This window comes from Mustelus asterias, chromosome 17, assembly GCF_964213995.1.
Source record: "Mustelus asterias chromosome 17, sMusAst1.hap1.1, whole genome shotgun sequence".
NCBI lineage: Eukaryota > Metazoa > Chordata > Chondrichthyes > Carcharhiniformes > Triakidae > Mustelus > Mustelus asterias.
This window is the reverse complement of record NC_135817.1, coordinates 39,045,320-39,073,307: the sequence shown is the minus strand read 5'-3', so window position 1 is coordinate 39,073,307 and position 27,988 is coordinate 39,045,320. Positions and strand designations below refer to the sequence as shown.

Sequence of the window (27,988 nt, the reverse complement as noted above, 5' to 3'; positions counted from 1 at the left end):
CCTCCAGAATACAGCCTATATATTATTTCTAATGTTATAGATGTTGCTATTAACTGTCAAGTTATTAGTTTCCTATGTCACAAAATCATACAACACTCCTTTAGTGTTATGGTTGATCACTCATCATTATCTCCAACATCTCCAAAGCTCTGGAGAGAATCTAAAATATAGCTCTGCTCACAGGTATCCACTTTCTTATCAAATTGCTCTCTCAGTGTCACAGTTTCATTCATAACTTTGATTCCTTTCCATTAACTTGGGGTTCTTTGACTCCATTCTCTTTCCCAACCTGCCCACCTTTCATGCCAATGACCTCCACAGCTTGATATACTACCCAATAGTGTCGAAACATTAAACCTTGCCTGGGAAAAAAATAGCAGGAATGATTATACATCTCAATGAAAATCTTCCTGGTTTTCCTTCCACATATTCATATTATCACCAAGACCACCTATTTCTACATCCATAACACCAACCAGTTCTACTCCTGCCTCAACTTATCTGCTGCTGAAACTCTTGTTAATGCTTTTGTTACTCTAAACTTGATTATTGCAATGCACTATTCACACTCTACTCTCCTTAAACCTGAGGTCATTCAAAACTCTGTTGCCAGCTCCTTACACTAAATTGCATTCACTCACTGACCTACATTGGTTCCCAGTTAAGCAACACCTTGATTTTAAAATTCTTATTCTTGTTTTCAAATCTCTCCATGGTTGCCCCTCAACATCTTTGCAATCTCCTTCAGCCCCACAAACCTCGGAGATATCCATGCTCCTCTAATTCCAGCCTCTTGAGCATCCCAGATTTTAATTGTTCCACCATTGGTGGCTGAGACTTCAGATCTCTGTCTCCTCCACCACCACCCACCCCCCCCACAACCCACCCAATTCTCTTTTCTCCTTTAAAATGCTCCTCCTCTCTTTGACCAAGGGGAGGCAATGGCCTAGTGGTATTAATGCCAGACTATTAATTGAGAAACTCAGCTATGTTCTGGGGATCCGGGTTTGAATCCTGCCACAGCAGGTGGTGGATTTTGAATTCAATAAAAAATATCTGGAATTAACAATCTACTGATGACCATGAAACCATTGCTGATTGTAGGAAAAACCCATCTGGATCACTAATGTTCTTCAGGGAAGGAAATCTGCCGCCCTTACCTGGTCTGGCTTACATGTGACTCCAGAGCCACAGCAATGTGATTGACTTTCAACTGCCCTCCAAGGGCAACCAGGAATGGGCAATAAATGCTAGCCAGCCATGTCCAATGAATGAATAAAAAAAGTTTTTCGTTATTTTCTCAAAAATCTCATATGGCATCAAATTTCAGTTTATAATGTTCCCATGAAGTGCTTTAAGATGAAAGGACGTGAAAGCTGTAATGTAAATACAAGTTACTATTAAATTTAATGGTAATCTGAGTGAGTTCTGTTAGACTTTGGATTTCACTAGTAATTTCAAGCTCTTAAAACACAAACTTGGTGTCACAGAATCACATTATCCCATTTCCTTTCACTTCTTTAACCTTGGAACCCTTCTCCACTGTGGGTGATGTCCCTTCACCTCGGCGTTTCAGCTTAAAATCATGCTCAGAATTAAGTTAGTAAATTAATTCAAGATTTAATTTGGCAGATCAGATTTGAGTGATTCTTAGCATACTGTATCAGTGAAATAATTACAGTACAATTACCTACCCATTCCCAAATGATAACAATTAAGAGGAGTGCACTGTTCCTCAGACGTGATTTGTACAGCAGATCTTTTGATAACATTTTTTTCTGAGTAGAAGTTCACACACCGTGATGGGTTTAATTTATCACGAACCATGATACCTACATTGGTTCGCAGTTAAACAACACCTTGATTTAAAAATTCTTATTTTCAAATATCTCTATGGTTGCCCCTCAACATCTTTGCAATCTCCTCCAGCCCCACAAACCTCGGAGATATCCATGCTCCTCTAATTCCAGCCTCTTGAACATCCCAGCTTTTAATTGCTCCACCATTGATAGCTCCACCCCCACCAACCACCCCCGCGCCGCCCCCCCCCCCCCCCCCCCAACCACCCCCGCGCCGCCCCCCCCCCCCCCCCCCACCAATTTCTCCTTTAAAACGTTCATCTCTTTGGCCAAGCTTTTGGTTATCTTCTCAAACATCTCATATGATGTCAAATTTCAGTTTATAATGTTCTTGTGAAGTGCTTTAGGACATTACGTGATGAGGAACAGAATTGCCCTCCTGCTTTGCGATGGTGGAACCACATGAATGTCTTGTTGTATGGAGTTGAAATGCCAGAAGCAACATTTGTTTTGTGTACGTTGGCTCTGTCATTATAGGATATCTAAGGCGTGTTGTAAACCTGCATGGGAATAAGCTGATAACAAACAACAGTGCGAGAGTGCTCATTTAAGTACCTGAATTGTGCTCTGGGATGATGCACTGGGAGAGCGTGCATTGGGGCCAGTTGTTTGTTACTGACTGCCCACACTACACTTATTTCCTCAGGTGACATTCATAAGATTGCACATCGAAACTTTTTGCTTTCTTGTTTCATTGTCAAAGCTTACTAAAAAGCTGAGTGTAGCTATTCCAACTGTACCACTGGAATAGGAATTCCAACTCCTCCATTCTAAATCCCAGGAAGGTGGTAATTTAAAGATATGGGGCAGAGACTCACACTGGTACCAGCAGTATCACAGCAAGCACTACACAAGCCTGGCTGCATCTAACGACAGTGCCTGGTTGAGGGAGCGTGAAAGATCAGTCTGACTAGAGATGTATATGGTTGCAACTGCTCTCTCAATGTGTTCACTAGTGGTCGTCATATTCCAACAGCATTGCAGGGCACATATGTTGCCTTTGCACACCGCGCATGCTTTTCTTCATGCATGTGTACTTACTGCTAGCTATAGTTGAGGTGTTGCAACACAATGACACAGTGGTTAGCAGCCTTAGTGCCAAGGACCCAGTTTACATTCTGGGCTTGGATGACTGTGTGTTTTTCCTCCGGGTGCTCTGGTTTCCTCCCACAGTCCAAATATGTGCAGGTTAGGTGGAGTGGCCATGATAAATTGCACCTTAGTGTCCCAAGATGTGTAGGTTAGATCATGATAAATGCACATGGATGGGGGACAGTTTGTAGGCATGGGTAAGATGCTCTTTCAGAGAGTTGGTACAGATTCAATGGGCCGAATGGCCTCCTTCTGTACTGTAGGGATTCTAGGGTTCATAGAATGAATCATAGAATCCCTACAGAGCAGGAGGTGGCCATTTGGCCCAACACGTTTGCACAGACCACACCCAGGCCCTATTCCCATTACCCCTCATATTTACCCTGCTAATTCTCCGACACTAGGGTTAATTTAGCATGACCAATCAACCTGACCCGCACATCTTTGGACTGTGGGAGGAAACCAGAGCACCCGGAGGAAACCTATGCAGACACGGGGAGAATGTGCAAACTCCACACAGTGACCCAAGGCCGGAATTGAACCCAGGTCCCTGGCATTGTGAGGCAGCGTTGCTAACCACTGTGCTATCGTGCCGCCCCTATTACTGTTGAGATTTTCAGGAACTCTCAGAATCCTGCTCGACAACCATAAAGATGTCATCAGGATTGAGGGGCGGTCAGGTAAACAAATCATCCCACCCCCCTCAGTCAGTGATTCTCATCAGAAATGGATCCTAGTCCAATTTCCTGCATAGTGCACCTGACTTGTGTCCTGGAAAAGAATGGAACTTGTGGGTTACTAAACTTTATTCTTCCCAGCTGTTACCCTGGTTTATATCTTTCAATTGTCCAAGTTAATCATTATTGCTCTATTCAAAGTTATAGCAGTGAATGATGGGGTCAGAATTTAACATCATTCCACATGTTTTTCAAGAAAGATAATAAATGACGACTAGCAAGGCAGAGACCTAAGCCCATACTGCACGGATGTTTGACCAACTGCCAATGTGGTCCTCCCTCTTTCCATTTCCAACCCAGATGCTCCTTAAAGGGACCACTGAAGAATGCACAATAAAAACTTGAAACCTCAAAATGTCCTTTTTATTTCAGAGTTTGAAGAAGCTGCAGTTCTTCTCCTGGCTCCACAAAACAAATGTGGAACCTGCTCCCCTGCCAGCCTGCCCTAGTCTCCTGCCAGCCTGCCCTAGTCTCCTGCCAGCCTGCCCTAGTCTCCTGTCAGCCTGCCCGGGTTGCCTTTGATCTCCCCTGCTTCCAATGAATTTGGTTGAAATTTTGGATGAGAGGGGGACACATACAGGTTAATGGAAATTGCAGTCACTGTCAACCATGACTCATGCCTAACATTCATAACCTCACCCTCTCACCGCGGCAAGCCTCACATCTTTATTTCTCAGCTTTCATAACCAAGCTATTCAACTGGAGCAGGCACATCAACCCATGCCTACATTGCACCACATTTCCTCTCTCTTGCAGACAATATGGCTTATAATAGGTAGCAGCAGTGTCTGACAGGAGATAGGTACAGCTACATGTCCTCACCTAAATGGAGGAGATATTGCTTGCCATCATTGAGTGATCATGACTGAGGTCGTGACCAGCAGCACAGCATGAACCAAATTAACCCACCTTCTCAAATCACAGATCCCCTCATCCCATTTCTCTGCAGATGGTATAAGCTTGCACCTTAAGCTTCCCCCCAGTCACTGGCACAGCAGCCTGACGTTTAAGAAATGAATGAAGAAACACTATCACTCAATCTGATGCACTCAGCCACCAGCTCAGATACTGATACCAGGCATAGAGGATAAGAGAGGCATTAGTGGGCATGAGTGGCCTGTAGTTGAGGTAGGGAAAAGTAGTGACTGTGCCGGCTGCCTAGAGGGTAAGGTTGTGCACAAAATTTGCTACAAAAGAACTCAGAATAGCACTTTGGTGGAGGGGTGATCGTACAGAGAAAGACTGATAGAGATGCACAGAGACATTTGGCGTATTGACAGACCTGCCAGAAAGTGTTACTGTGAAGGTGGCACAATGGTTAGCATTGCTGCCTCACAGCGCCAGGGACCCAGTTTCGATTCCCGGCTTGGATCACTGTCTGTGTGGAGTCTGCACGTTCTCCCCATGTCTGCATGGGTTTCCTCCAAGTGCTCTGGTTTCCTCCCACAGTGCGTAAGATGTGCTGGTTAAGTGCATTGACCATTCTAAATTCTCAGTGTACCTGAACAGGCGCAAGAGTGACGAATAAATAAACTTTAACTTTAAAGGAGGAATCCAGCACCAACGTAGCCCAGGGATGTGTGTGATACTTGCAGCCCATCTTCTTCAGCCTGGAGGTTCAGGCAAACACAAAGAGAACGCTTCTGAACTGAACCATGCCTGATGGTTGATGTCTCAGCTTCTATTGCAGAAAAGCAACATTTAATTGCTGCTGCACAGGTCGCGATCCTGAGACCCAGGCGTGCAGTTTGCAAGTCCAGCTTGATATTCTGTATACTAGGATTGCTGCCATTGTGGCTGCTGAAACCATTGACTCAAGGAGCTGGCAGACTTACAGCAGGCCAGGAATCGGAGTGTGCTGCCACACATACTGAGGTAGTGCAATCCAAAACCCGATCCTCGAGGACAGGCTTGTGCAGGCCGGATTGTGGTCCATGAAGCCCCTCTGTGTGCTCGGTAAGGGTCTGCTCCTCCAATAACAGGCTGTTCCGGTGTTTGCTGCTGATAGACTCACTAAAGAGGGAGGGAGGGTGAAGGAGAGAAAGTGCGAGGAAGGGAGGGTGAAGGAGAGAAAGTGCGAGGAAGGGAGGGTGAGGGAGCAAGGGTGACAGAGTGAGGGAGAGAAGGTGGCTAAGTGAGTGAAAGGGAGCGAGGGTGGCTGAGTGAGTGAGTGAGTGAGTGAGAGAGAGGGATTGAGTGTGGGTGGCTGAGTGAGTGAGAGCCAGGGTGGCAGAGTGAGAGTGAGGATGGCTGAGAATGGGTGGTTTACTCATAGACAACTAAGGCTGTCTGTTACATACCATCCAATTTGTCTTGGAGCATTGGGCGCCCATCCATATAGATTACTGACATCACCTTTACTGTAAATATCCAATTCAGATGCCTGACTGACCTAATGTTTACTGTTATTACCCATCCAATTACAGGGCTGACCATTCTTCTAATGTTAATTGCAAATGCACGTGTGAGGGGCAAGTAAATGTGCACGTGTGAGGGATGAGCAATTGTGTGTGCATGCGTGCAAAAGTGCAAACATATGTAACAGTGTGCAAGTGTGAGAGAGCAAGGGATGAGTGTGTGTACATGAGTGAGGGGTGTCCCTGTCCACGTGTGAGTAAGAGTTAGTGTGCATGCATGTCAGCAAGAAGCAAGTGTGTGTTTGGGAGAGGGGTGAGTGTGTGTTGTGTGAGAGAGGAGAATGTGAGTGAGGGGGAGAGCCTGAGAGTGTGAAGAGTGGGGTGCTTCCTTTGAATAGACCAATGAAAACTTAAAATGAAATTAACAGACTAAAAGTTAACAAGGCAGCAAATTAAACAATTAACAAATCAATAAAGTGAAAGGCCATAGAGAGGGGGGAGTGTGCACGAGAGGGGTGTGTGCACATGCGTGAAAGGTGTGCGTACATGAGGGAAGGGTTTCTGCGTGTGTGTGAGGGGTACATGTGAGAGAGGGGATGTATATGCATGTGTGAGAGTGAAAAGCTGTATGTGCACATGGAAGAGAGGTGGTATGTGTGGGGCAGTTGTGTGTATCAGAGAAGGGTGTGTGTGTTGGAGAGAGACAGACAGACAGAATGAGGTTTCAGGGAGGAGGAGAGTGCATGTCTGCTTCACTCTCAGTCTCATGGTTCTCATTGATCCTCGCACCCCACCTGACACTCACAGTGGATGAGACTGTGTGTGAGTGAACAGGACAAACATTCTCACCTTTCACACTCTAATGATCATCTTTATTTATAATTCTTGTTTTTAATTATCAATTTATCATTTTGACTTTTTCTTGCTCAGCAAATTCCCTTCAGATGTCAGCTTTTTTCAAAAATTAAAGTTTAATGTGGTGAGAGAAAAGTTGAATGCGCCCACCCAATGGCACAGGAAAAGGTTTGACATGCCTGCTCCGGGACCAGAGCTGTCTGAGGATGTCCTGCAAAGCCATCTGCAGTCTCTCTCCACTGAAAATCTGTCTTCTCCCAGCCATGCTGCAGCCAGTGAGGTAGAACTCAATAGGCCAGGCAAAGGTACCAGCCAGAAAGGGGATGCATCAGGGTCAATAGCTGACTATATATCTACTATTGGTTGGTTTGTTAGATGAGGTTGGTGTGGATGATTGCTTTGTGGTAATGTTTATTTCAGCATTGCAGCCAAGAGGACTCTGATGTTCCAAAAGGGAGGGACCAGAACATCATAGGCGGGGATTTTCTGGTGTCACTCACCCTGAAACCAGAAAATCCCGCCCGGGATCAGCAGACCTTTGGTCCGCCCCTCGCCTGCTCTGATCCCCGTGGTGGGCAGAACAGAAAATTCAACCCAGGTGTCTGACTGTTGCACAATTTGGGCAAAGTGGAATTGTAGTTGACTGATGTGATCAAGGATCACCTGGCTGGAAAGGGGAGCTGCTGATCTTTCCTCCTCTTCTCCAGTTGCTCCTGTATCCTTGATGGCAAGGACTGGTCCCTTAATGGTCAGGTTGTGGAGGCCATCACGAATCAGGACACAAACTCCGGCTAATGCTGATGGATTCCCTCTGGGAGATTTAAGGAATGGAATTATTTCTTCAGAACCCCGGTGGACTGCTCTATGATTTGTCTAGTACCATGGCGCTCATTGTACATCTGTACAGTGTAGAGTGAAGTCACGTGCCAGGTGTAAAGCAGAGAGTCATGGACTCCTAACAGTCATCCTATGCTTTGATGGGGTGTCTTAAATGCTATGGGAACAACAGACTGACACAGACAAAAGTGTTGTGATAGCTGCCAGGATAGTGGGCTCTTCACCTGTACGATGTGCTGCATCGTCACACACAAACTACACATTTCCCAAGTGGTTGTGATGCAATTCAGGATTTAAATGAGGCAGTTGGAAAGGCACTTGTGCAGTCGATGCCACCTTGAAACACTGGATATCCCCCCACGCCCTCCCTTTCTGACAAAACTGAGTGCACACTCTGCCTTCTCTCTGGTCAGAAAGAACACAATGAGCTTCCTTCCCCTGGCAAAAGGAACATTTCTGCTTCTCGGCCTTTTGGCTAAGATCAAGTGTAGTATCGACATGGTTGAAATCATGAGGTTACACTGAGGTTTCATTTGAAGCAATTTTTTAAAGCGGCATCTCGGCCTTTTGGCTAAAATGCAAATTAGATCAAGCCTTGGAGGAGCCTTGCAACGCCTGTTCCAATCAGCTTGGATCATGTCGATCAAGCCCAAGACAGGGACTGAGAGGCCTGTCTTGTCAGCTTCGATCGGGAATATCTCGCTTGCTGAGACTTGGAATTGGACTTTGATTGGATTGAATTGGATATATAAACAAAAAAAAATTCTTATCTCTCTGTCGCAGCAGTTAGCACTGAACAAAGATCATACCTGATTCATCCTGGAAAGAATGCAATGAGATGGTCACCAGATCTAGTCACTTGGAATTAACTTTTAGGAACATAATTTTTGTAAAGTGCAGACAAAGCATTAATTCATCCTTGCTAAGTGGGAGGTAAAGGCATCTGGAATACTGGAAGTGAATGAGACCTCCTACAGAGAACTCTTTCCTCCTCCTCCACGCAATGCAGCGAGTCTTTTTTTGCTGCTTCTGCTCAATCTCCCCCTTGTGCTGCAGTTCAAGAGTGATTGCAATTATAGCACTCAAGACGGAGAGAAAGTGGCCTGACCAGAATCTTTGCAGTCACAACTAAGCCCTTCTCTATGTGCAGCATAACTCCCTGAGCACAGGCCACTTGTGTGCATGTGCATGTTTGTGTGTGCATGTGTGTGGGTATGTGTCTGTCTGTGTTCTTGGTGCTGAACATACGCTCAGCTCTGCATATTTAAGAGAAGGCATTGGCGAGAACAGCAAGCTCAAAAATCAAAGTACTGGCTCTAAATCAGCATTACATGCTGATTGACGTCACAAGCTGGCTACTCTGTATACGTCTGGTGCACACTCCTTACATCCGAGCCACAGCCCTCAACAAAATGACATTGGGCCCAGGCCATGTGGGAATTGTTACAGACAATACAGGCACCCCCATTTTAATACCAAAAGGGCACCTGGAACACAAACTGTCGGCACAAGGGAGCCCAATTTTGGAGCCATAATCTTTTAGCCTTTTTTTGGACTGAAAAGCTCGAAATATTTCTGATGGAGACAAAATTACAATTTTAAATTTGTACCGTACTTTGCATGATCAGTGAAACATTCCTGGCAGCATTTGACTGCTGGACAATGAAATGCGAACACATTAATGGTTTGTAAATATTGATGACTGATCAAAAATAGGCAAGCAATTATTTTTCGAGCATCTGCCTAGAAGAGGAAGTGAATTTTTCCAAATGGCTTCTATTCCTCCATCCCCTTCAATTTCTGGTCATAATTACTGGTTAAACATTATTAGTCATCAAAATTGATTGCTTTTTTTTCTACAATTGGTCGAACCCTGATAAACTGACAATGTTAATCACATTATGCCCAGTACTGTAATTTTTTAGAAATTAAATGCAAAATGCCATTTTTCAGTGCTAATGAGTTTTATTGTACATTTAACAGTTATAGATGTGCAGAAGAATCAAAAAAATAATTTTCTTTTAATTGATTGATGCAATAACTGAAACTCATGCACAAACGGCTGAAAATCAGTGGTGTCTTCGAGGAGAGTTTTCATTCAATTCTGCCGATTAATTCATTTTCACTGACTTGCCAGTGATACTGGAAATCTTCTTTTAAACTGATCTCCATGGGCTGCTGCTTTGACTCGCAGTATTACAGGGTGGGTGAAAAAACAGAGTCTTTAGACTTGTACACAGCTGGTGTGGTTAGTAACTTCTGGAGAAGTTGCTTCGGCACTGCTCTCATCAGCAAGTCAGTATTTACATAACACTGATGGAAGCAGCTTTGTTAATTAAATAAAATGACTCGGGTATGTAGCGCAGTAGTTAAGTGCTTTACACCACTGGTAATTGAGACAAAGTTTGGTACCTAGATGAAATCTGTTGGAGTGCCCATGTCAGCAAAAGACCTCCACAGTAACTCTCAGAACTCAAAGTTAAATCTCATATAGGGCCTCAGCCTCTTGTACCCTGAAAAACAGCCTTTGAGCTGGGCAATCATAGCCCAGCGGTTTCAAGACAGTGGGAGAACCGGAAATCTGTGCCAACCAGCAATCTGCCAGCTAGAGGGTTCTATCGGATGCAAATAATGTACAACAGTTGCAAGAGTCATCGACACCATTAAAAAATGTAAACATAATTAATTGTTGCAATACAAGTGCAACCTAATCTCTTAATAGGGAAAAGAAATATTTCTTCAGTAAATGTTTAACCAAAGCTTTAACAACAAAGTGCTGAAACACTGACTTCAGCCATTGGAAATCATTTTTTTCCACTACAACGAACATTTTAAACCTTGTTGTGAAAACAAAACACTGTAAAATACTGGTTTATTGTTCCGGAGAGCAATTAAGAGCATGTTCAGTCCGGTAATTTGCAAATCCATTTTGGTGGCTAAAGATATAATTTAGTACTTGCATTCCATTTTCATTTATTTTTCTTAAATCATCTCAAGCAGTCTAGTTCTCATGGTGTCAATCGGTCTCGCTGCCTGTAATTTGCATCACTGCTCTTCTTGTAGAATTGTTTCATAGGAGTGTTTCAGCAAAAGCAATGTGCTGCAACGTCTTAGGACATCCAGATTGGAGGAGACCGCAATCATTCCCTTCAGAGAAAAATGCATTGTTCCAGTGTCATGGCCCAGCTGACAAAACTACTTTTCCACCAATCCCTGGCCTTTGCAATGCACTTAGAATTAGTTGTTGAACTTCTGGAATTCAGTTGTTAATTTTCCAGAACTAGTTCTTACATTTCAACATTGTCTTTCATTCAAATATTTATTCTCTTCCCAGGCGTGATTACAAGCATCTGAAAGTTAAGTGAACTGATGGAATCATAACTTTGAGATATTCCTGGTTAAAAAAAAATCTTCAGGTATTCCTGTCTCTGAGGGCAGTAACTTAATTTCAGACACTTTTTCAGTCCATTAGAAATTAAGAAGCTATATTCAAATCACTCATCTTTAATCATAAGCATCTGTCTTGTTCCTTTTGGAATAATGTGTACTCCTTTCTTAAGAACCTTAGGAAAGTACATCAATATTAGTCGATGACTTTTGAAAAGCGAAATAAGACTTCAGAAATGTTAATTTAAGACAAAATGCAGCTGCATTTAAATCAAACTCAGGCATGAAATGGCTTTGCTTTTACATAACCCCTCTCACCAATCAGGAAAGGGACCTTGCAAGAAAGTGTTTTTTTAAACATGAAAAAATATCAGTCTGCAACTGAAATTTAGGACAGGAGTATAGTCTTCAGTCTATCAATGAAATGTTACCTATACCAGAGATCCTGCCCTGTTCTGTGCAGGTATCATGACTGGTATGCCACCCATTCGCTGAAGATTTGAATGACTAACAGCATAGGAGAGTGTGTGCTGTGAAGGAGTCTTACGACTAAGCGAGCCATTGCATTTTGCTAGGTTTTGTGAAGATGGACTTCTTGTAGCAACAACCATTGCCTTTGGTGTGGCGTGGTGGCTTCCGTTTGTATACAGTGGTCGGTTCTGTGGTTGACTAGACGTCGTTGTAATTGAGTGGAGCGTGTGTCCGTTGTACCGACTGAATGGATTTGACTCGTAGATGGGCTTCTTGTTTTGCCAGTAGTGGGCATTGTATGTGTTTGCTGACGTAAGGGTAACATTTTCAGAGGAACTAGCTGGATGGAAACCTTTGGTAGATGATGATGGTGGGATGTCATCTTCCCTGAAGAAAAGAACATTATTTTTTTTTAAATCTCAGAATAATTGTTAGCCATCTACTGATTCTGTTGCATTTTCTATTGCATCAATAAATATAACAAATAATTCATAACATGACTGATGATTTATTCCAGGAGTTAAAGTGCTAAACCTGATCAGAGGAAATTAAAATTCAATAAACTAAATAGATTGCACTGATCCTGTGCTCAAAATGAACACAGGTCGGAATGCTCCATTTGCATGCAATTCCCCCCCTGCCCGAGATATTTGTTCTCTATGTATTTTATTTTTACAACATTGAATCAGTGAATTACATTAAAACTCTGATATAGCGAAGCCTGTTAACCTTCTTTATGGCACGAAGAAATCAGTATAGTATATTCAAAGTATCTTCCAACAAATCTCTCAGTTCCACAGGACTCCAATCTCGCCCGTGAGAGCAGGAATCTTGCATTTTGTTAATTATTACAACTGGCAACATGGTTCATGTCCACTAGATTGAAATATAATTAAAATAAAACCAACAGTGTGTTTTACAAAGTAAACTGCTGTTTCAAAACTAAAAGCTTTAATGAATTCCACAGTACCTTGATTGTTACGCAAGTGTTCTCGAGAGTTAGAACAGACCTTGAAGTAAATTATCCCTGTATCTTGCGAGTTGCCTAGCAACTTTGAAATCAAAGTGATTTCAGTACTCCTATCAGTTTGACCTAGTTTCAAACCCATGAGTAAGTGGTGAAAGCACAACCTTCTGATCATCTGCTTCACTCTCCTCCTTATAGCTAGGTATTTATGAAGTTCATCATGAAGACACCATAGCACAGACTAATGGTCGAGTGGATAAAAGCACAGCATGATATAGTGTTGAACCTGCCCTCCACTAAGTACCCAAATCCGTAGCATTATGACTCTGTAGGGGAATTCTGGAAGAATCAAACACGTCTCTCATCACTCTACATTGATGTTCGAACATATTACACCATCAAACTATCCTCACACAAAATATCTCACTTGGTCACTGAAACCTCACATTTTAAAATAGTCTTTTAAATGCAATCTTGTATTTAATGCACCTATTACAAACAGACTGCCCAACTAATCAGACAGCCTGTGAAAAAAAATCTTAAGGTCCACAGAGTCCTTGTACATCATCCATTATTCCATAATCCATCAATTCTCAGCACACCATTTTTTTCTTCTGGAATCACATAATTAGGACATGAGATTTTAGCTTAAAAGGATGACAAATGTAACTGCTATAGCCTTCAGAATGAAAACTACATTTATTCATTTAACTCGATCAATCAAGTATTCTGCACAATGAAAATATGCATTTCCATCATTTTTCTTCCACAGAACTTAATAGGAAACATTTTGGTGAATCCAGCATTGATGTCAATCAGAGTAACGCACATTACATTTACAATTTCCTGCGATCGCTAATCATGGAGCAAGAGAAGAACAGAACAAATTGGATCGATATATGTTGTACGAATAAAAACCTTGTGCCCAGCTGTAGCTCATCTGTAGCTCTTCAAATGTCAAGGCTTTACATATTGTGGCTGTGCTCTTGCATGTGCAATAAACCTTTATACCATCAAATCCTTCAGAACTACTAATGCTGAGATATGCCAAATGAGTCAATCATCTGTTCCAAGTTGCATCCAAAACATTTTCTCTTAGCGGGGCAACACGTTCATCATTTTAACTGGAAATATGAGGCTGAAGTTTGGCAAGTACAGAGTTTCCATAGTACAGGGGATAGTAGATGGCATTCCACGCTTCAAAATTATTTCCTCATTCACAGAACATGGGAGTCACTGGCAAGACCAGCATTTAGTGCCCATCTCAAATTGCCCTCAAGGAGGTGGGTATTTAAGCAACTTGTTGTTGGATTGCACTCATCAGGGAAAGTGTGGAGTTGTCACCCTCTTGATTTGTGCCTTGTATGTGGTAGAAAAGCTTTTGGGAACCAATAAGGTGGGTCAATTGCCACAAAATACCCAACTTCTGATCGATTCTTGTAGCTGGCTGGACCAGTTAAGTTTCTTGTCAATGGTGTCCCCCAGGATGACGATGGCAATGCCATTGAATGTCAGGTGCATGTGGTCAGACTTCCATGTCATTGTTTGGCACATGAGGTACAAATGTTACTTCCTCCATATTAACACAAGCCCAGATGTTGACCACAGCTTCAAGCAGGGAAAGACTGCCTCATTATGAGGAATTGCAAAAAGGATTAAAATACTACTAGTCATGAACTGCTATCTCCACTTCTGACCACATGATGGAGGGAAGCTCATCCAAGTAGCAGCTAAAGATGGTTGAGCCTAGGGTCCTACCCCAAGGAACTTGCTAGTGATACCCTGGAGCTGAGCTGATTGGCCTCCAATAACCATGACTTTACAAACTGGTATGACCTCCTGACAGACCAGGTGTGCTACTTCTATCAGAGAAAGATGCTCAAATCCTGTTGCATTGTGCTTAACCATGTCACTTGCTGATGGACTCCATTTTGTATCTCCATGTTAAGTTTCCTTTCACCTCATTGGCAGCATTCTCACCCTGCCACCCCTCTACCCCCCCCCCCCCCCACCCCACTCTCCCCAAAGACTTGATCAACGCAAACAAATATTTGAAATTCACTGGAAGTTTTAGAAAGGCTGAAATAATACTTGTCCTCTTAAGTTTACGTATACTTCTTTATATCTGAACTGCTGGCCAGGTTCTGTGTATCCCTCATTAGTTGCCAGTGCACCACCAGCATTGTGCTGTAAGCAGCATGAATTATTCAGACCCTATAAATTTGGGCGCACACGCACTTGAGTGCACCGGGCAGGCTGCCAACTGTTCCCAGAACAGGTTTTGCTCAGTTACAAAAAGCGAGGTTCATGTTAAAGTGAAGATCAATACATAAGTTATACAAAAGCCTTTTGCTTTATTTTTGAAAAAAAAGATTCTGGTCTGCCTGAAAAAGATTTCAAAGAAAATGGAAAGCAACAGGAAATGTCCTTTCATGCCTTATGGGAGGCATAAATTGATTGTCAGGGAGGTTACAGTTATTTTCGATCACATCAGGGTGCAAAAGGAAGAGTGAAATATTTTTTTTATAGCATTTTTAACGATTCCAGGATACCCAAAAGCACCTCGCAGCCAATTAAATGTTTCTGCCGCGTCGTTACTGTTGTCATGCAGAAACCGTAGCAGCCAATTTGCACTTAGCAAAGACCCACAAGCAGCAATGTGATAATCACCAGATTACCTGTTCTGACATTTGAGTTGAGGGATAAATATTAACCAGCGAACTCTTCTTCAAAATAATGTCGTGGATTTCTTACATCCACCTAAGAGGGTGGATGAGGCTTAGACTGGACGTGTTATATGATCAGCTGAGTATGGGTAAACTGGCTTTCTTCTATTCAATCTCCTCAATTGGTCATAACAAAGGTTTAAGTTTATTTTTTCACAAGAATTTGCGTTTTGCAAACCAGTACTTGCAAAATTTAACTATTTATGCAGTGAGCAATAAGGAGCCAATCAAATACAGTTTCTTGAATTAAAGGGCAAATTTATTAACCATTAGAGCAGAGAAAAAATAATAAAAACACAGAGCATTTGGCCCTCATGGAGTCATTCAGACCCCACACACACACACGGACACACACATCTAAGTCCAATAAACAAAGATGAAATATAAAACTAATGTCCTTTAATTGCCCTTAAGGCATAGATTTTAAACGTAGTGGCTAATTTGGGTTAGCTGGTTTCTTGATGTGGTCACATGCTGAAGATGTTGCAACTGTTACACGATAATAATCACTTGCAGATTTCTACCAGAGTTGGCTTCTTAAACCAGATGACAATCATATTCCAAAAGACAGAGAGGGAGAGAGAGCAAATTTCAACCTCTTTCTTCTGCTGAAGACTTTCTTGACATCACCAGGGTCAATTACAATCCCTTCCTAATGGCTGGGCAGCCTTGCCTTGCTATACTTCACCCGCTGTGCATTCCCAAGAGGTTTGGGTGTGACTGTCTATGGCAGCCATTGCTTCAATATCCAGTACTTGCAAAATTTCCATTCAGTTAAAAATTGAACAAGCATATTTTCAGAAAAATAATGGGGCATTGCCTCACGACAAATGACTCATCTGAAAGGGAGCAAATCCAACAGTGGATCATTCCACGGGTAATGAACTGGATCCTTACACAAGATTTTGCCCTCAAGTAATTGAAGTGGAATTTAAATCCATGACCTCATGACAGCGAAGCAAAGGCATTAGCGACTGAGCCACAGCAGACACCTGATAAATACTTCCACAGTTCTCAAAGGGTTTACTAATTGCTACCTGATTTCAGATCTGTCTGAAAATCCCCAAGTACAGAGGGAATGTTTCATTGTCAGAGGCGCTATCTTTCAGATTAAACATTTAGACTCCATTTGCTATTCAGATGGAGGTAAAGCAAAATCTCTTGGTGTAACAGTAAGATTTAGTCTACAAGCAACATCACCAAAATGTAGATTGTAACTGGTCTTTATTGCATTGCTGTGCCTGTGACCAGATTAGGTTTAAATTTGTTGCCTGACTTACCTACATCCGTGACTATACCTCAAAAGTAATTCATTAGTTCTGAAATATTTTGAAAAGTGCTATATAAATGCAAATTCTACCTTGCTTCATGGTCTGAAGTACTAACCTGATCTCATTGGGAATCTCTTCCTCTTCATACTTGTTTTTACTCTTCCAGTAGAACAGAATGACAATAATAGAGAAGATGCATAGTAGAAGGGCCAGAATCCCCGTCACCACCGCTCCGATGATGATTCCAACATTCTGGAGTTGTGCTGTTGAAGCAAAAGAAACCAAGAGAATATTATCTTCTCTTTCCTCCCTGTAACCAATTTTTAATAAGTAATTCCACTATCTGTGATATTGTTCAGAAAATGTATCATTCTACAATAAACAGGTGGCCCGCTTCTTATTTCTGATGCTTTCTAACCAGCTGTTCTGACATTTACTTACTTTCTGAGGAAGCACCAAGCCTCTGGTGGAGATCTTTCTGATGTGCTTCCTGAAATAGGAATTTTGGGATTTGAATCTGCAAGCAGCAAACTAACAAAAGCTGATAAATCCCCAGGATCTGATAATCTGGGCGGAACGGTGGCACAGTGGTTAGCACTGCTGCCTCACAGCACCAGGGACCAAGGTTCGATTCCAGCCTTGGATGACTGCCTATGTGGAGTTTGCACGTTCTCTCCATGTATGTGCGAGTTTCCTCCGGGTGTTCCAGTTTCCTTTCACAGTCCAAAGATGTGCAGTTTAGGTGAACTGGCCATGCTAAATTGCCCCTTCAGTGTCCCAAGATGTGTCGGTTAGAGGATTAGTGGGGTAAATGCGTGGGTATACGGGAATAGGGTGGGGGTGGTCCTGGGTAAGAAGCTGTCGGAGGGTCAGTATACACTTGATGGGCCAAATGGCCTCCTTCTGCACTATAGGAATTTTATGACATGATCTACAACCCAGGATACTAAAAGAGGTGGTCATGGAAATAGTGGATGCGCTGGTTGTTATCTTCCAAATTTCTGCAGATTCTGAAACAGTCCTGGCAGTTTGGAGGGTGACAAATATAACCCCGTTATTTAAAAAAAGGAGGGAGAGAGGGAGTAAACAGGGAATTACAGACCAGTTAGCCTTACATCAGCAGTAGGGAAAATTCTAGAGTCTATTATAAAGGATGCAATAACAGGACAGTTAGAAAATACTAATGGGACTAGACAAGGTTAGCATGGATTTATGAAAGGGAAATCATGTTTGACAAACTTATTGGAGTTTTTTGAGGATGCAACTAGTAGAATAGGTAAGGGTGAACCAGTGGATGTGGTGTATTTGGATTTTTATAAAACTTTTGACAAAGTCCCACGTAGGAGGTTAATGTGCAAAATTAAAGCGCATGGGATTGGAAGTAATATATTGGCATGGATTGAGGATTGGTGAGCAGATAGGAAATTAAGTAGGAATAAATGGGTATTTTTCGATGAAGTAGGCAATGACTTGTGGGAGCCCACCAGGTATCAGTGCTTGGGTCCCAGCTATTCACAATATACTTCAATGATTTGGATGTGGGAACCAAAAGTAATATTTCCAGGTTTGCTAATGACATGAAACTTGATGGGAAGGTGAGAGGTGAGGAGAATGTTAAAAAGCTTTAAGGTGATTTAGACAATGAGTGAGTGAGCAAATATGTGGCTGATGCAGTATAACGTGGATAAATGTGAAGCTATCCATGTTGGACAGAGAAACAGAATGGCAGAATATTATTTAAATGGTGACAGATTGTACAAAGGGACCTGGTTTTCCCTCTACACGTGTTACTGAAAGCAAGCATGCAGGTACAGCCAGATATTAAGAATACAAATGGTATGTTGGCCTTTATTGCAAGAGGGCTTGAGTACATGAACAAGCGTGTCTTACTGCAGCCGTACAAGGCCTTGGTGAGGCCACACGTAGAGTATTGTGTGTAGTTCTGGTCTGATGTGTTGGTAACTTTTAATACTTTTTTTCTTCCCATTCTGTGACACAGGGTGACATTTTGCCAGAGTGATGACACATAGAATGTTGTAAAATACAATGATCTTCACAGGGTTTGCCACAGAGTTCAACAGACTGATTTCTGGGATGGCAGGATTGTCGTACGAGAAGAGATTGGGTCAAAAAAGCCTGCATTCACTGGAATTTAGAAGAATTTGGGGGATCTAATTGAAACATATAAAATTCTGACAGGGCTGGACATACTGGATGTAAGAGTGTTGCTTCTTCTGGCTGGAGGGTCTAGAACAAGTCTTAGGATACAGGCTAGGCTCTTTAGGACTGAGATGAGGAGAAACTTCTTCAGTCAGAGGGTGGTGAACCTGTGGAATTCTCTAACACAGAAGTTGGTGGAAGCCAAGTCACTGAATATATTTAAGAGATCAGATAGATTTCTAGACTCTAAAGGTATCAAGGGTAAGGGGAGAGCACAGGAGCTTTGCAATGAGATAAAGAATCAATCCTGATCATGTTGAGTGGCAAAGCAGGCTCGAAGGACCAAATAGCCAACTCCTGCTCCTATTTTCTAAGTGTCTATATTTAATATAACATACAACATGTTGGCCTAACAGTGCAACGGCATCCTTAACTTCTATGAACCATTTCGCAAAAAACATTTTGGGGTATACTGACAAAGTATTTTGGTGGTTTAGTTCACTGTATTGTTGTGGCTTCTGCAGCACCAATCTAAAATTCTGAAGATCGTAATAATCGTACACGTATTGCAGGACTGTTATCAGAGTGTGGACTATTCCACCTGAACTCAGTCAGAAGCATGGCAGGAAAAACATGTGTTTATTCACATAACAGGTCATCACTGCACATTTGGCATAGTTTAAATAGTAAGAGCGAGAACAACTCCAAGGGTCGTGTTAAATATGGTAACCTTAAAATTTTGAAACATCATTAATGAGTCTTCTACTTTGGACCTGTAAGTCTTCCTTTAAGTGGACGGGTTTTTAATGCCACATTTATAATATTAGTGGACATAGTTGATCTGGAATGGCTCTGCCAGAATTGGTTTCTGAGAGTAACCTTAGACTGCTAGAAAACACTTCATTAAAAAATGCAGCCATTTCCAGAAATTGGCAATTGAACCAGGGTGTATGGCAGTTCACAAGAACATAAATTGCTAAATTCCAGATTTGGTACAGCGATGGGACTCTCGCCATTGATGGGTTACATTTCAAGACCCAAAGTCTTGATTCCATAATCTCAGCTCACACTGAGGATGTGCTGCCCGGTTGGAGGTACTGTCCTGTAGGAAAGACATTAAAGTCGAGACTTCTGCCCCTTCAAAAGCACAGCACCTTCAAAGAACAGCAGGAGGGTTCTCCTGAAATCCTAACCAACACTTATCTCTTACCCAACACACAAAACAGATTACCTGATTGTTCATCACATGGTTGTTTGTTGGATCTTTGCAGTGCACAACTTGACTATTGAGTTTCCTACATTCAAACAATGACTAGACTTCACTTACGGGCTGAAAGGCATTTTGGAATGTCCTGAAATTGTCAATGGTGCTTTATAAGTGCCAGTCTTCCTTTCTCATTTCCACTATTCACCTAGATTTATAACCACACAATGGTTGCCCATAGCTTTTCAGGATTTGGCTTTTCTTCCCATCTATTTAAAAATGTATCTGCAAAGTGGTGCCTTCTAGTAGTTCCACAGCAATACGATTGGAATAAAAATATTCCTTCGTAACATTCCACAGTATTTCTGGAAATTTTAATGAGCAACATGTGCAAACATCCATCTGAGAGAGACAACCAATAAAAGGTGTAAGATTATTATTTGTATAACATTGCAAACACAGTTCGTTGCAGAAACCTACTGGAATCCCTTCCTCTACCCTCACGATATTAGCATGACATTTCCATTTCTCACATTATCCAGCCTCATAATGTTTCTGTGAGATTGCCTCATTAGTGTCAATTAGTGCCAAAGTATTGGGAGATCTGTGCTATGGACCTGCATCCCCAGAGAACTGGATTGTGATTGCCTGAACTAATTTCACTTAGGACCATTAACAAGCATGAGCGAGAGGTGACTTTCATCCCAGCAGTCTTGCTAGGATTGTCATATAATATCATGCAGTCCCTTCAACAATGATATTTTTTAAAGATTAGCTCAAATGACAAGCAGAGAATGAATAGTAAATGGCAGAGGCATATAACATAGGATTTTTAAAAAGGTAAATTTCATAAATATTTTTGACATATTCTCATGTGCGTTCTTTATATATTATTACTGCCAGATTCTTATCGATCTTGGTAGAGACACGTGCTAATTATAGTACCATATATGTATAATTTTAAGCTTTTCCTTTTTTGTTTAGAAAGAAAGTGAGTTTATAATAGTAGCATCTAGCTTAATACAATTCTCACCCTCATTCTGCATTTTTTCAATCGGATTTTATCTCAAATGTATAACAATAAGATATTTTAAATGAACAAGGTAGCACCTGCCAAACCATTTAAGGAATCGAAGATATTTATTTCTAAGGTAAACATTGCAACTAGTTTCTCTTAATGGCCCAACCGCTAGATGCTCTTTGTCAGTGTAATATGTCCCAGAAAGATAGGAAAATTTTAGAGTCAATCCCCAGTTTATGCTAACTCACTTTATCTCAGCCAGGGTAGCATGAGGCGTGCCATAATTGCCCTAAAGCGTGGGAGGTATATATTTAAAAATTCTCAGCATACCCACTCCTAATCACTATTCAGTGAATCATACTCGTTAAGTAAGAGTGTGATCAACTGCAATACAGCTTTAAATCGTAAAGCATGTCAAAACGTACATAAAGGATAGTCACTAAGGCAATTCTACTGGAAAATACCATTGCCTGTGAAACTCAAACCCAGAATATGAGAGTGTCTTCATCAGGGGAAGAGAGAAAATTGAAGGGTTGCTATGGTGGGGGCAATGGGAACCCCTGTTTTATTAGACTATCAAAACAAAGTAGATTAGGAACCATAGTGTGCCTTATATATTGAAGGTATCCCAATGTGCATCACTTACATGCCACGAAAGTATTGTCTATTTAAGCACATATATAATCATTTTTTGAACAAGTATTATAGGTTTAAACTGTATTTTTGTATTTTATTGTAAGCTTTGGCAAACGAGCAGTTTACCTCTTGGCATAATGGGAAATAGGTTTAAGCAGACAAACTGCGTTCTTTTGGAATAAAGAAGTATAGAGTAATGTAGCCTAATATCAGAGGCAGATTATGCAGCTGTAATACCAAGGTTTTTGAAATGAATGAATGGATTCAGCTTCTAGCTGGAATGTAGCATCTACTAATAAAGGGGCAGGGAAACCGACAGGGAAGATGACTCCCTTATTGTTCTCAGGACCGCAGGTGTTAGGAGCGACCCTAGGACCTACCGGATTTGCGAGAGTGAAGTTACTAGGCAACAGGGGGAAAGAGTCTATGGGTCCGGTTGACCAATGAATTCCTAAATCTGCTAGAGGCTAGAATGCTGATGGTCAAAGTAAATGAAGTGTATTAATATAATTGGATCATCCAGTTTGAATGAGAGGTGGGGCGGGAAGATCAAATCTTCAGAAATGTGTATCTGTTGTGCTCATGTGATGTAACGTCAGAGAGGCTACAATCCTCAGATCATCTCTGTCCCAATACGTGTTGGTTAAATGAAACGCCTTTTACTACATACTGTTTTTCACAAGTCTTTGTGTTTGCTGTGTTCGACTGCATACAAGATTCCCCAGGAGGTTACTCCAAGAAATTCCCCCTACAGTTGCAGGAAGTCAGTTTATGCTTATAAACGTAATAAAACAAACCTCATATTTTTATAAACCCATCATAAAGTTGTACTTAAACCTCTCTCTGCCCTGCAACTTTCTCAGAAAGATATATCAGAAATGGCAGCTTCACTCTTTCCTTTGATTCATAAGTTTGCAGACTCACATTAGGACGTGAGTGCATAGTCTAAGCTGGTTCTCCAATGCAATGCTGTATTGTCAGAGCAAATGAGCCATTAAACTGAGGTTCTGTCTACCTGCTCAGATGGATGTTTAAGCTGCAACGAGAGGATGGCAGAATGGTTATTACAGGCTTGAGCTCAAATATAATAACAGCCTTATTCATCTAAATGTACAACATACCCAATTTTCACACTAGGTAACCCCTAAAATATTGCTATATAATAGAACATTGTTGTCAAAGACAATTCTTTATAAAATTCTGTTGGATTCATAAGGTAGGTATTTTTATGATGAATAGGTTACCTTAAATGTTCTTTCGACGGGCTTAACTCTGCTTCATCTACAGAGTCCGAATTGTTTTCAGTGGCTGGATGGCTAATGTGTGCAATGGCTGTAGATTTCAAAATCCTACTTGCTATTAATGCATGGTATAAATGCAGGTCAAACTGAATTCTTCACTCAGAGGTGAAGGAAAATTCACAAAGTGGTATTTTCTGCAAAAAGCCAGTGTTGAAGACGTACTTACGTGCAATAACCTGTAGGTCAATGGCACACGTACTGGATCCAATTGTATTAGACGCTGTACATTGGTACAAACCATTTGTAGCAGTGCTGATATTCCGGAGAATCAATGTTCCCGGTGTCTGATCTGAAAGAATATATTGAATGATTAGGGAAGTCGTAATAATATATCAATTTATAAAAAGCATTTCTGAATAATCCTAAAATATGTCACTTCATCGACAAGGCAGTACTGACATTGCTCAAGCTCAGAGGCATTCGCTGAAGGTCACATCCGCATTAATACAGTTCGAAGGAAAACCATATAAAAATAAAGCCCTCAACCTGCCGCAGCACCCCCCACCCCACCACCCATAGGCTGCCTGGGTCACTATTTAGTTGTTTCTAATAACAGAATTTTTTTTAAAAACAGGAAAAGTTGATAGTAAACAGCAGCTCCATCCGTAAAGAGAAATTATGGGGTCACATTTCAAGTGCAGACACTTTGACTGAATTTCCTTGGAGTTGTGCGCATCCCATTACCATCTTTGCAGTAGAAATGCAGCAAAACTGTTACAATGATACCCACGCTTCCAACAGATACAGGTCCAACATGTCAATGCTAATGAGGTGGAAAGGAATATCCCACCATTCGGTCCTGCAGTGAGCCCCATAGGTGCAACAAGATGCCTGGCAATCCATCAACTTGGTGTTCAATGTGCACCAAGTCTTCTGCTGAGACTAGAGGGGCCCAATAAGCTGAATCTTTTTCCAGTTATCCATTGACTCTTTGGTACTTAGGGTCTTTGCACTCCTGCACTCTCGATCCTGAGGTTGACAACAAAGAATACAGCTGCAGGGCTGTCAGGTGTTCCTCCCCCTTTTTTTTCCAGCCAAGCCTTGCCGAGGGACAGACCTGCATCCAGGCCACGTTAACGGCCTGCGTTGGAAAACTGCAGCACACCTGGACCAGGAATAGGTCTAATGATCTGTTCGATAATGCTCCTGTGAAGTGCCCACGAGTGTTTAATTACATTTTTAGGTGCTAGATGAATGCAAGTTGCTGTTGCCTTTAAGGATAGGCACAACAGACTTGAGGTACACTGGTCCTGTTAGTGGAGGAGCGGGGAGGGCAACGGAACAAGTTGACCTTCTACAAGCTGACTGTCCATGATGACTTGCACCGGAATTCAACTGCCCCGCCCACCACAGAATCAGAGCGGGCGAGGAGTGGACAATGGAAATGTCCATTGACCTTGAATGACATTTTCCAGTCTCGGGTCGAGCGAGGCCATAAAATCCCGTCCATATCTTAGTGGTTGGACGCTTTGTGTTTCTGTGAGTTGACACTGCCTCCACAGGTGATGCACCCCATAGAGTGGTCCCATCACCTACCATGGTTCAGTTTAAGTGTCCTCTGTGGAATAGATGGAAGCCAAAAGTAAGACTGGTCATTTCTCTACAAATTGGATGCAAGTAAGACAGAGGCTACACTTTAGATATTGTTGGTGGGTCATGTCCATAACTTTTCTGTGGTTACGGCAGATCTTCAGCTTAAGTTTCAGCAAATGAACAAGAGAACCCCTGCGGAAATTTATCTCAACCTTCAGACCTCAAGAACTTCATCATGCAAGTCAATAGCTGATATCCTAGCAGCATCCAAAGACCTTAATTTCGTGACAATCTGTCAAACAAAAGAAATTGAAAGAATGGAGAAAAGGCAAGGGCTTGCATGAGATTTTGTTGATGAACTAATGAATACCCCACCACTATTCCACTATCTCCATCACCCCTGAGAAACCCTACTTGAATAAAGAAACAGAAAGGCACATCCCTCAAAAGAATTAACATCGAGTGTACCAGAAGTATGCAATGTAAGGATTACAATCTTTGGACTGACAATGTAAAGATGGGACTGCAACTGTATACCCAGCAAGGATTCCCAAACTTGCCACCATCTGTTACATACTACACAACATTACAACAAAGACAGTCATCTACAGCAGGAGAACGAATAAACCAGCCCAATTATCGCCAGTCAGGGGATGTTCAGGAAGAAGTGGAACATGTGGGCAAAAGAGATTTACTCTGTCAGCCATGGACAACTCTCACAAAAAGAATCCATAATTCATCTACAATCCTGCTCCTGCAGAATCACTCGTGCACAAGCTTTCAGCATTCGGTTGCAAGTATTTTTCCTTATGTACACTGCATCTTTTTTAAAAATAAAATTGTATGTGTGATTCCAGTGCTCGCCTTCACTGTTTCTGCATGGTATATGTCATTCAGAATCTAAATTGCTTCTTTTCAAGAATGTACTGTAATGAAGGCAGCAGTGTGGAGGCAGGCAGACTTTCATCACTGTGGCCTTCATATCCCATCAAATGTTGGCACCATGCCTAACACTGTGGCTGTGCGTCAACTCTGTCCCCCAAATTGGTAATTCTTCAGGCCAATGACAGCACCGGCTGGATAAAGCAATGAGCCATTCTCCTCAGAATTACCTGGCTCGTTTGGTCCTCTTTTGTGTTCATTCATTCCGTGGTTGTGGGCGTGACTGGAAAGGTTAGCATTTATTGTCTATTTCTAATTGCCCTCAAGAAGGTGGTGATGAGCTGCCTTCTTGAATTACTGCAGGTACACCCACAGTGCCGTTAGGGAGGGTGCTCCAGGATTCTGACTGAGTGATAGTAAAGGATTGGATTATATTCCCAAATCAGCATTATGTTCATCTTGGAGCGGAACATAAGACCATAAGACCATAAGACATAGGAGCGGAAGTAAGGCCATTCGGCCCATCGAGTCCACTCCACCATTCAATCATGGTTGATTTCAACTCCATTTACCCGCTCTCTCCCCATAGCCCTTAATTCCTCGAGAAATCAAGAATTTATCAATTTCTGTCTTGAAGACGCTCAACGTCTCGGCCTCCACAGCCCTCTGTGGCAATGAATTCCACAGACCCACCACTCTCTGGCTGAAGAAATTTCTCCTCATCTCTGTTCTAAAGTGACTCCCTTTTATTCTAAGGCTGTGCCCCCGCGTCCTAGTCTCCCCTGTTAATGGAAACAACTTCCCTACGTCCATCCTATCTAAGCCGTTCATTATCTTGTAAGTTTCTATCAGATCTCCCCTCAACCTCCTAAACTCCAATGAATATAATCCCACGATCCTCAGACGTTCATCGTATGTCAGGCCTACCATTCCTGGGATCATCCGTGTGAATCTCCGCTGGACCCGCTCCAGTGCCAGTATGTCCTTCCTGAGGTGTGGGGCCCAAAATTGCTCACAGTACTCCAAATGGGGCCTAACCAGTGCTTTATAAAGCCTCAGAAGTACATCCCTGCTTTTGTATTCCAAGCCTCTTGAGATAAATGACAACATTACATTTGCTTTCTTAATTACGGACTCAACCTGCAAGTTTACCTTTAGAGAATCCTGGACTAGGACTCCCAAGTCCCTTTGCACTTTAGCATTATGAATTTTGTCACCGTTTAGAAAATAGTCCATGCCTCTATTCTTTTTTCCAAAGTGTACGACCTCGCACTTGCCCACGTTGAATTTCATCAGCCACTTCTTGGACCACTCTCCTAAACTGTCTAAATCTTTCTGCAGCCTCCCCACCTCCTCAATACTACCTGCCCCTCCACCTATCTTTGTATCATCGGCAAACTTGGCCAGAATGCTCCCAGTCCCGTCATCTAGATCGTTAATATATAAAGAGAACAGCTGTGGCCCCAACACTGAACCCTGCGGGACACCACTTGTCACCGGTTGCCATTCTGAGAAAGAACCTTTTATCCCAACTCTCTGCCTTCTGTCTGACAGCCAATCGTCAATCCATGTTAGTACCTTGCCTCGAATACCATGGGCCCTTATTTTACTCAGCAGTCTCCCGTGAGGCACCTTGTCAAAGGCCTTTTGGAAGTCAAGATAGATAACATCCATTGGCTCTCCTTGGTCTAACCTATTTGTTATCTCTTCAAAGAACTCTAACAGGTTTGTCAGGCACGACCTCCCCTTACTAAATCCATGCTGACTAGTCTTAATCCGACCCTGCACTTCCAAGAATTTAGAAACATGGTGGTTTTCCCATTGTGACTGTTGTCCTTCTCCTTCTAAGTGACGGAGGTTAGTGGTTTGGGAGATACTATTGAGAAAACCTTGGTGAACTGCTGCAGTGCAACTTGTAGATGACGTTCACAGTTGTCATTTTGCACCAATTGGAGGGCGTGAATGTTACGAGGTTGGATGGGGCGTCGTTCAAACTGGATGCTTTGCTTTGGCTAGTGTAAGCTCCTTGAGTGTTATTGGAGCTGCACTCACCCAGGTAAATGCAGATTACTTCATCATCCTGACTTGAAGGTGATGGACAAATTTTGGGGAGTCAGGAAGTGAGAGTTACTCTCTGCAGAATTCCCAGACTCTGACTTGCTCATCTAGCCACAGTACTTATATGGCTGGTCCAGTTCAGTTTCTGGTCAATGCTAACACCCAGGATGTTGATGATGAGGGAATTTGATGATGGCACTGCAATTGACTGGGCGGTTTAAAGACACTTCCTTCTTGGAGTTGGTCACTCTCCAGCACTTGTGTGGTGTGAATGCTACTTACCAGTACAAGCTTGGATGTTACATGTTGGTACGAGCTGCTTCAATATCTAAGGAATTGTGAATGATACTGAATACTGTGCAATCATCAGAGAACATCCCCATTTCAAAGTCACTGATGAAGCGGCTGAAGCTTAGGATTCTGCTCTGAGGAACTTTGGCAAAGAAAACCTACGGCTGAGATTACTGGCCTTCAAAATCCACAAGCAACTTCCTGCCATGCCTCAAGTACCGGGCATTCCTTCAGGATGACTAGAGATCTATACGAGAGAAAATTATTTGCTACCACTTGAATTCTAACTTGTCTTATTCAGTAGATAGTCACAGCACTGTCATGTGCACCATGGTGACGTCAA

At 42.2% G+C, this 27,988-nt stretch overlaps 1 protein-coding gene and 1 non-coding gene across 2 annotated transcripts in view; one reads left to right on the top strand and one right to left on the bottom strand.

Annotated features, from left to right (window-relative positions):
* The first annotated feature begins 8,192 nt into the window (after positions 1 to 8,192).
* Positions 8,193 to 8,375, top strand: LOC144506714 (U2 spliceosomal RNA). The gene has a single exon (XR_013499952.1). It is a non-coding gene; the product is annotated as a U2 spliceosomal RNA (small nuclear RNA).
* A 1,312-nt stretch (positions 8,376 to 9,687) lies between these two features.
* The window catches only part of igsf11 (immunoglobulin superfamily member 11), a 214,001-nt gene continuing 195,700 nt past the window's right edge, over positions 9,688 to 27,988 (bottom strand). Inside the window, exons 5-7 of the mRNA XM_078231993.1 lie at positions 23,048 to 23,170; positions 16,675 to 16,822; positions 9,688 to 11,982 (exon numbers count right to left, since the gene is read on the bottom strand). Coding sequence (XP_078088119.1) covers positions 11,556 to 11,982; positions 16,675 to 16,822; positions 23,048 to 23,170 — 698 coding nt within the window. The 3' untranslated portion in view covers positions 9,688 to 11,555. The remainder of the gene's footprint in view (positions 11,983 to 16,674; positions 16,823 to 23,047; positions 23,171 to 27,988) is intronic.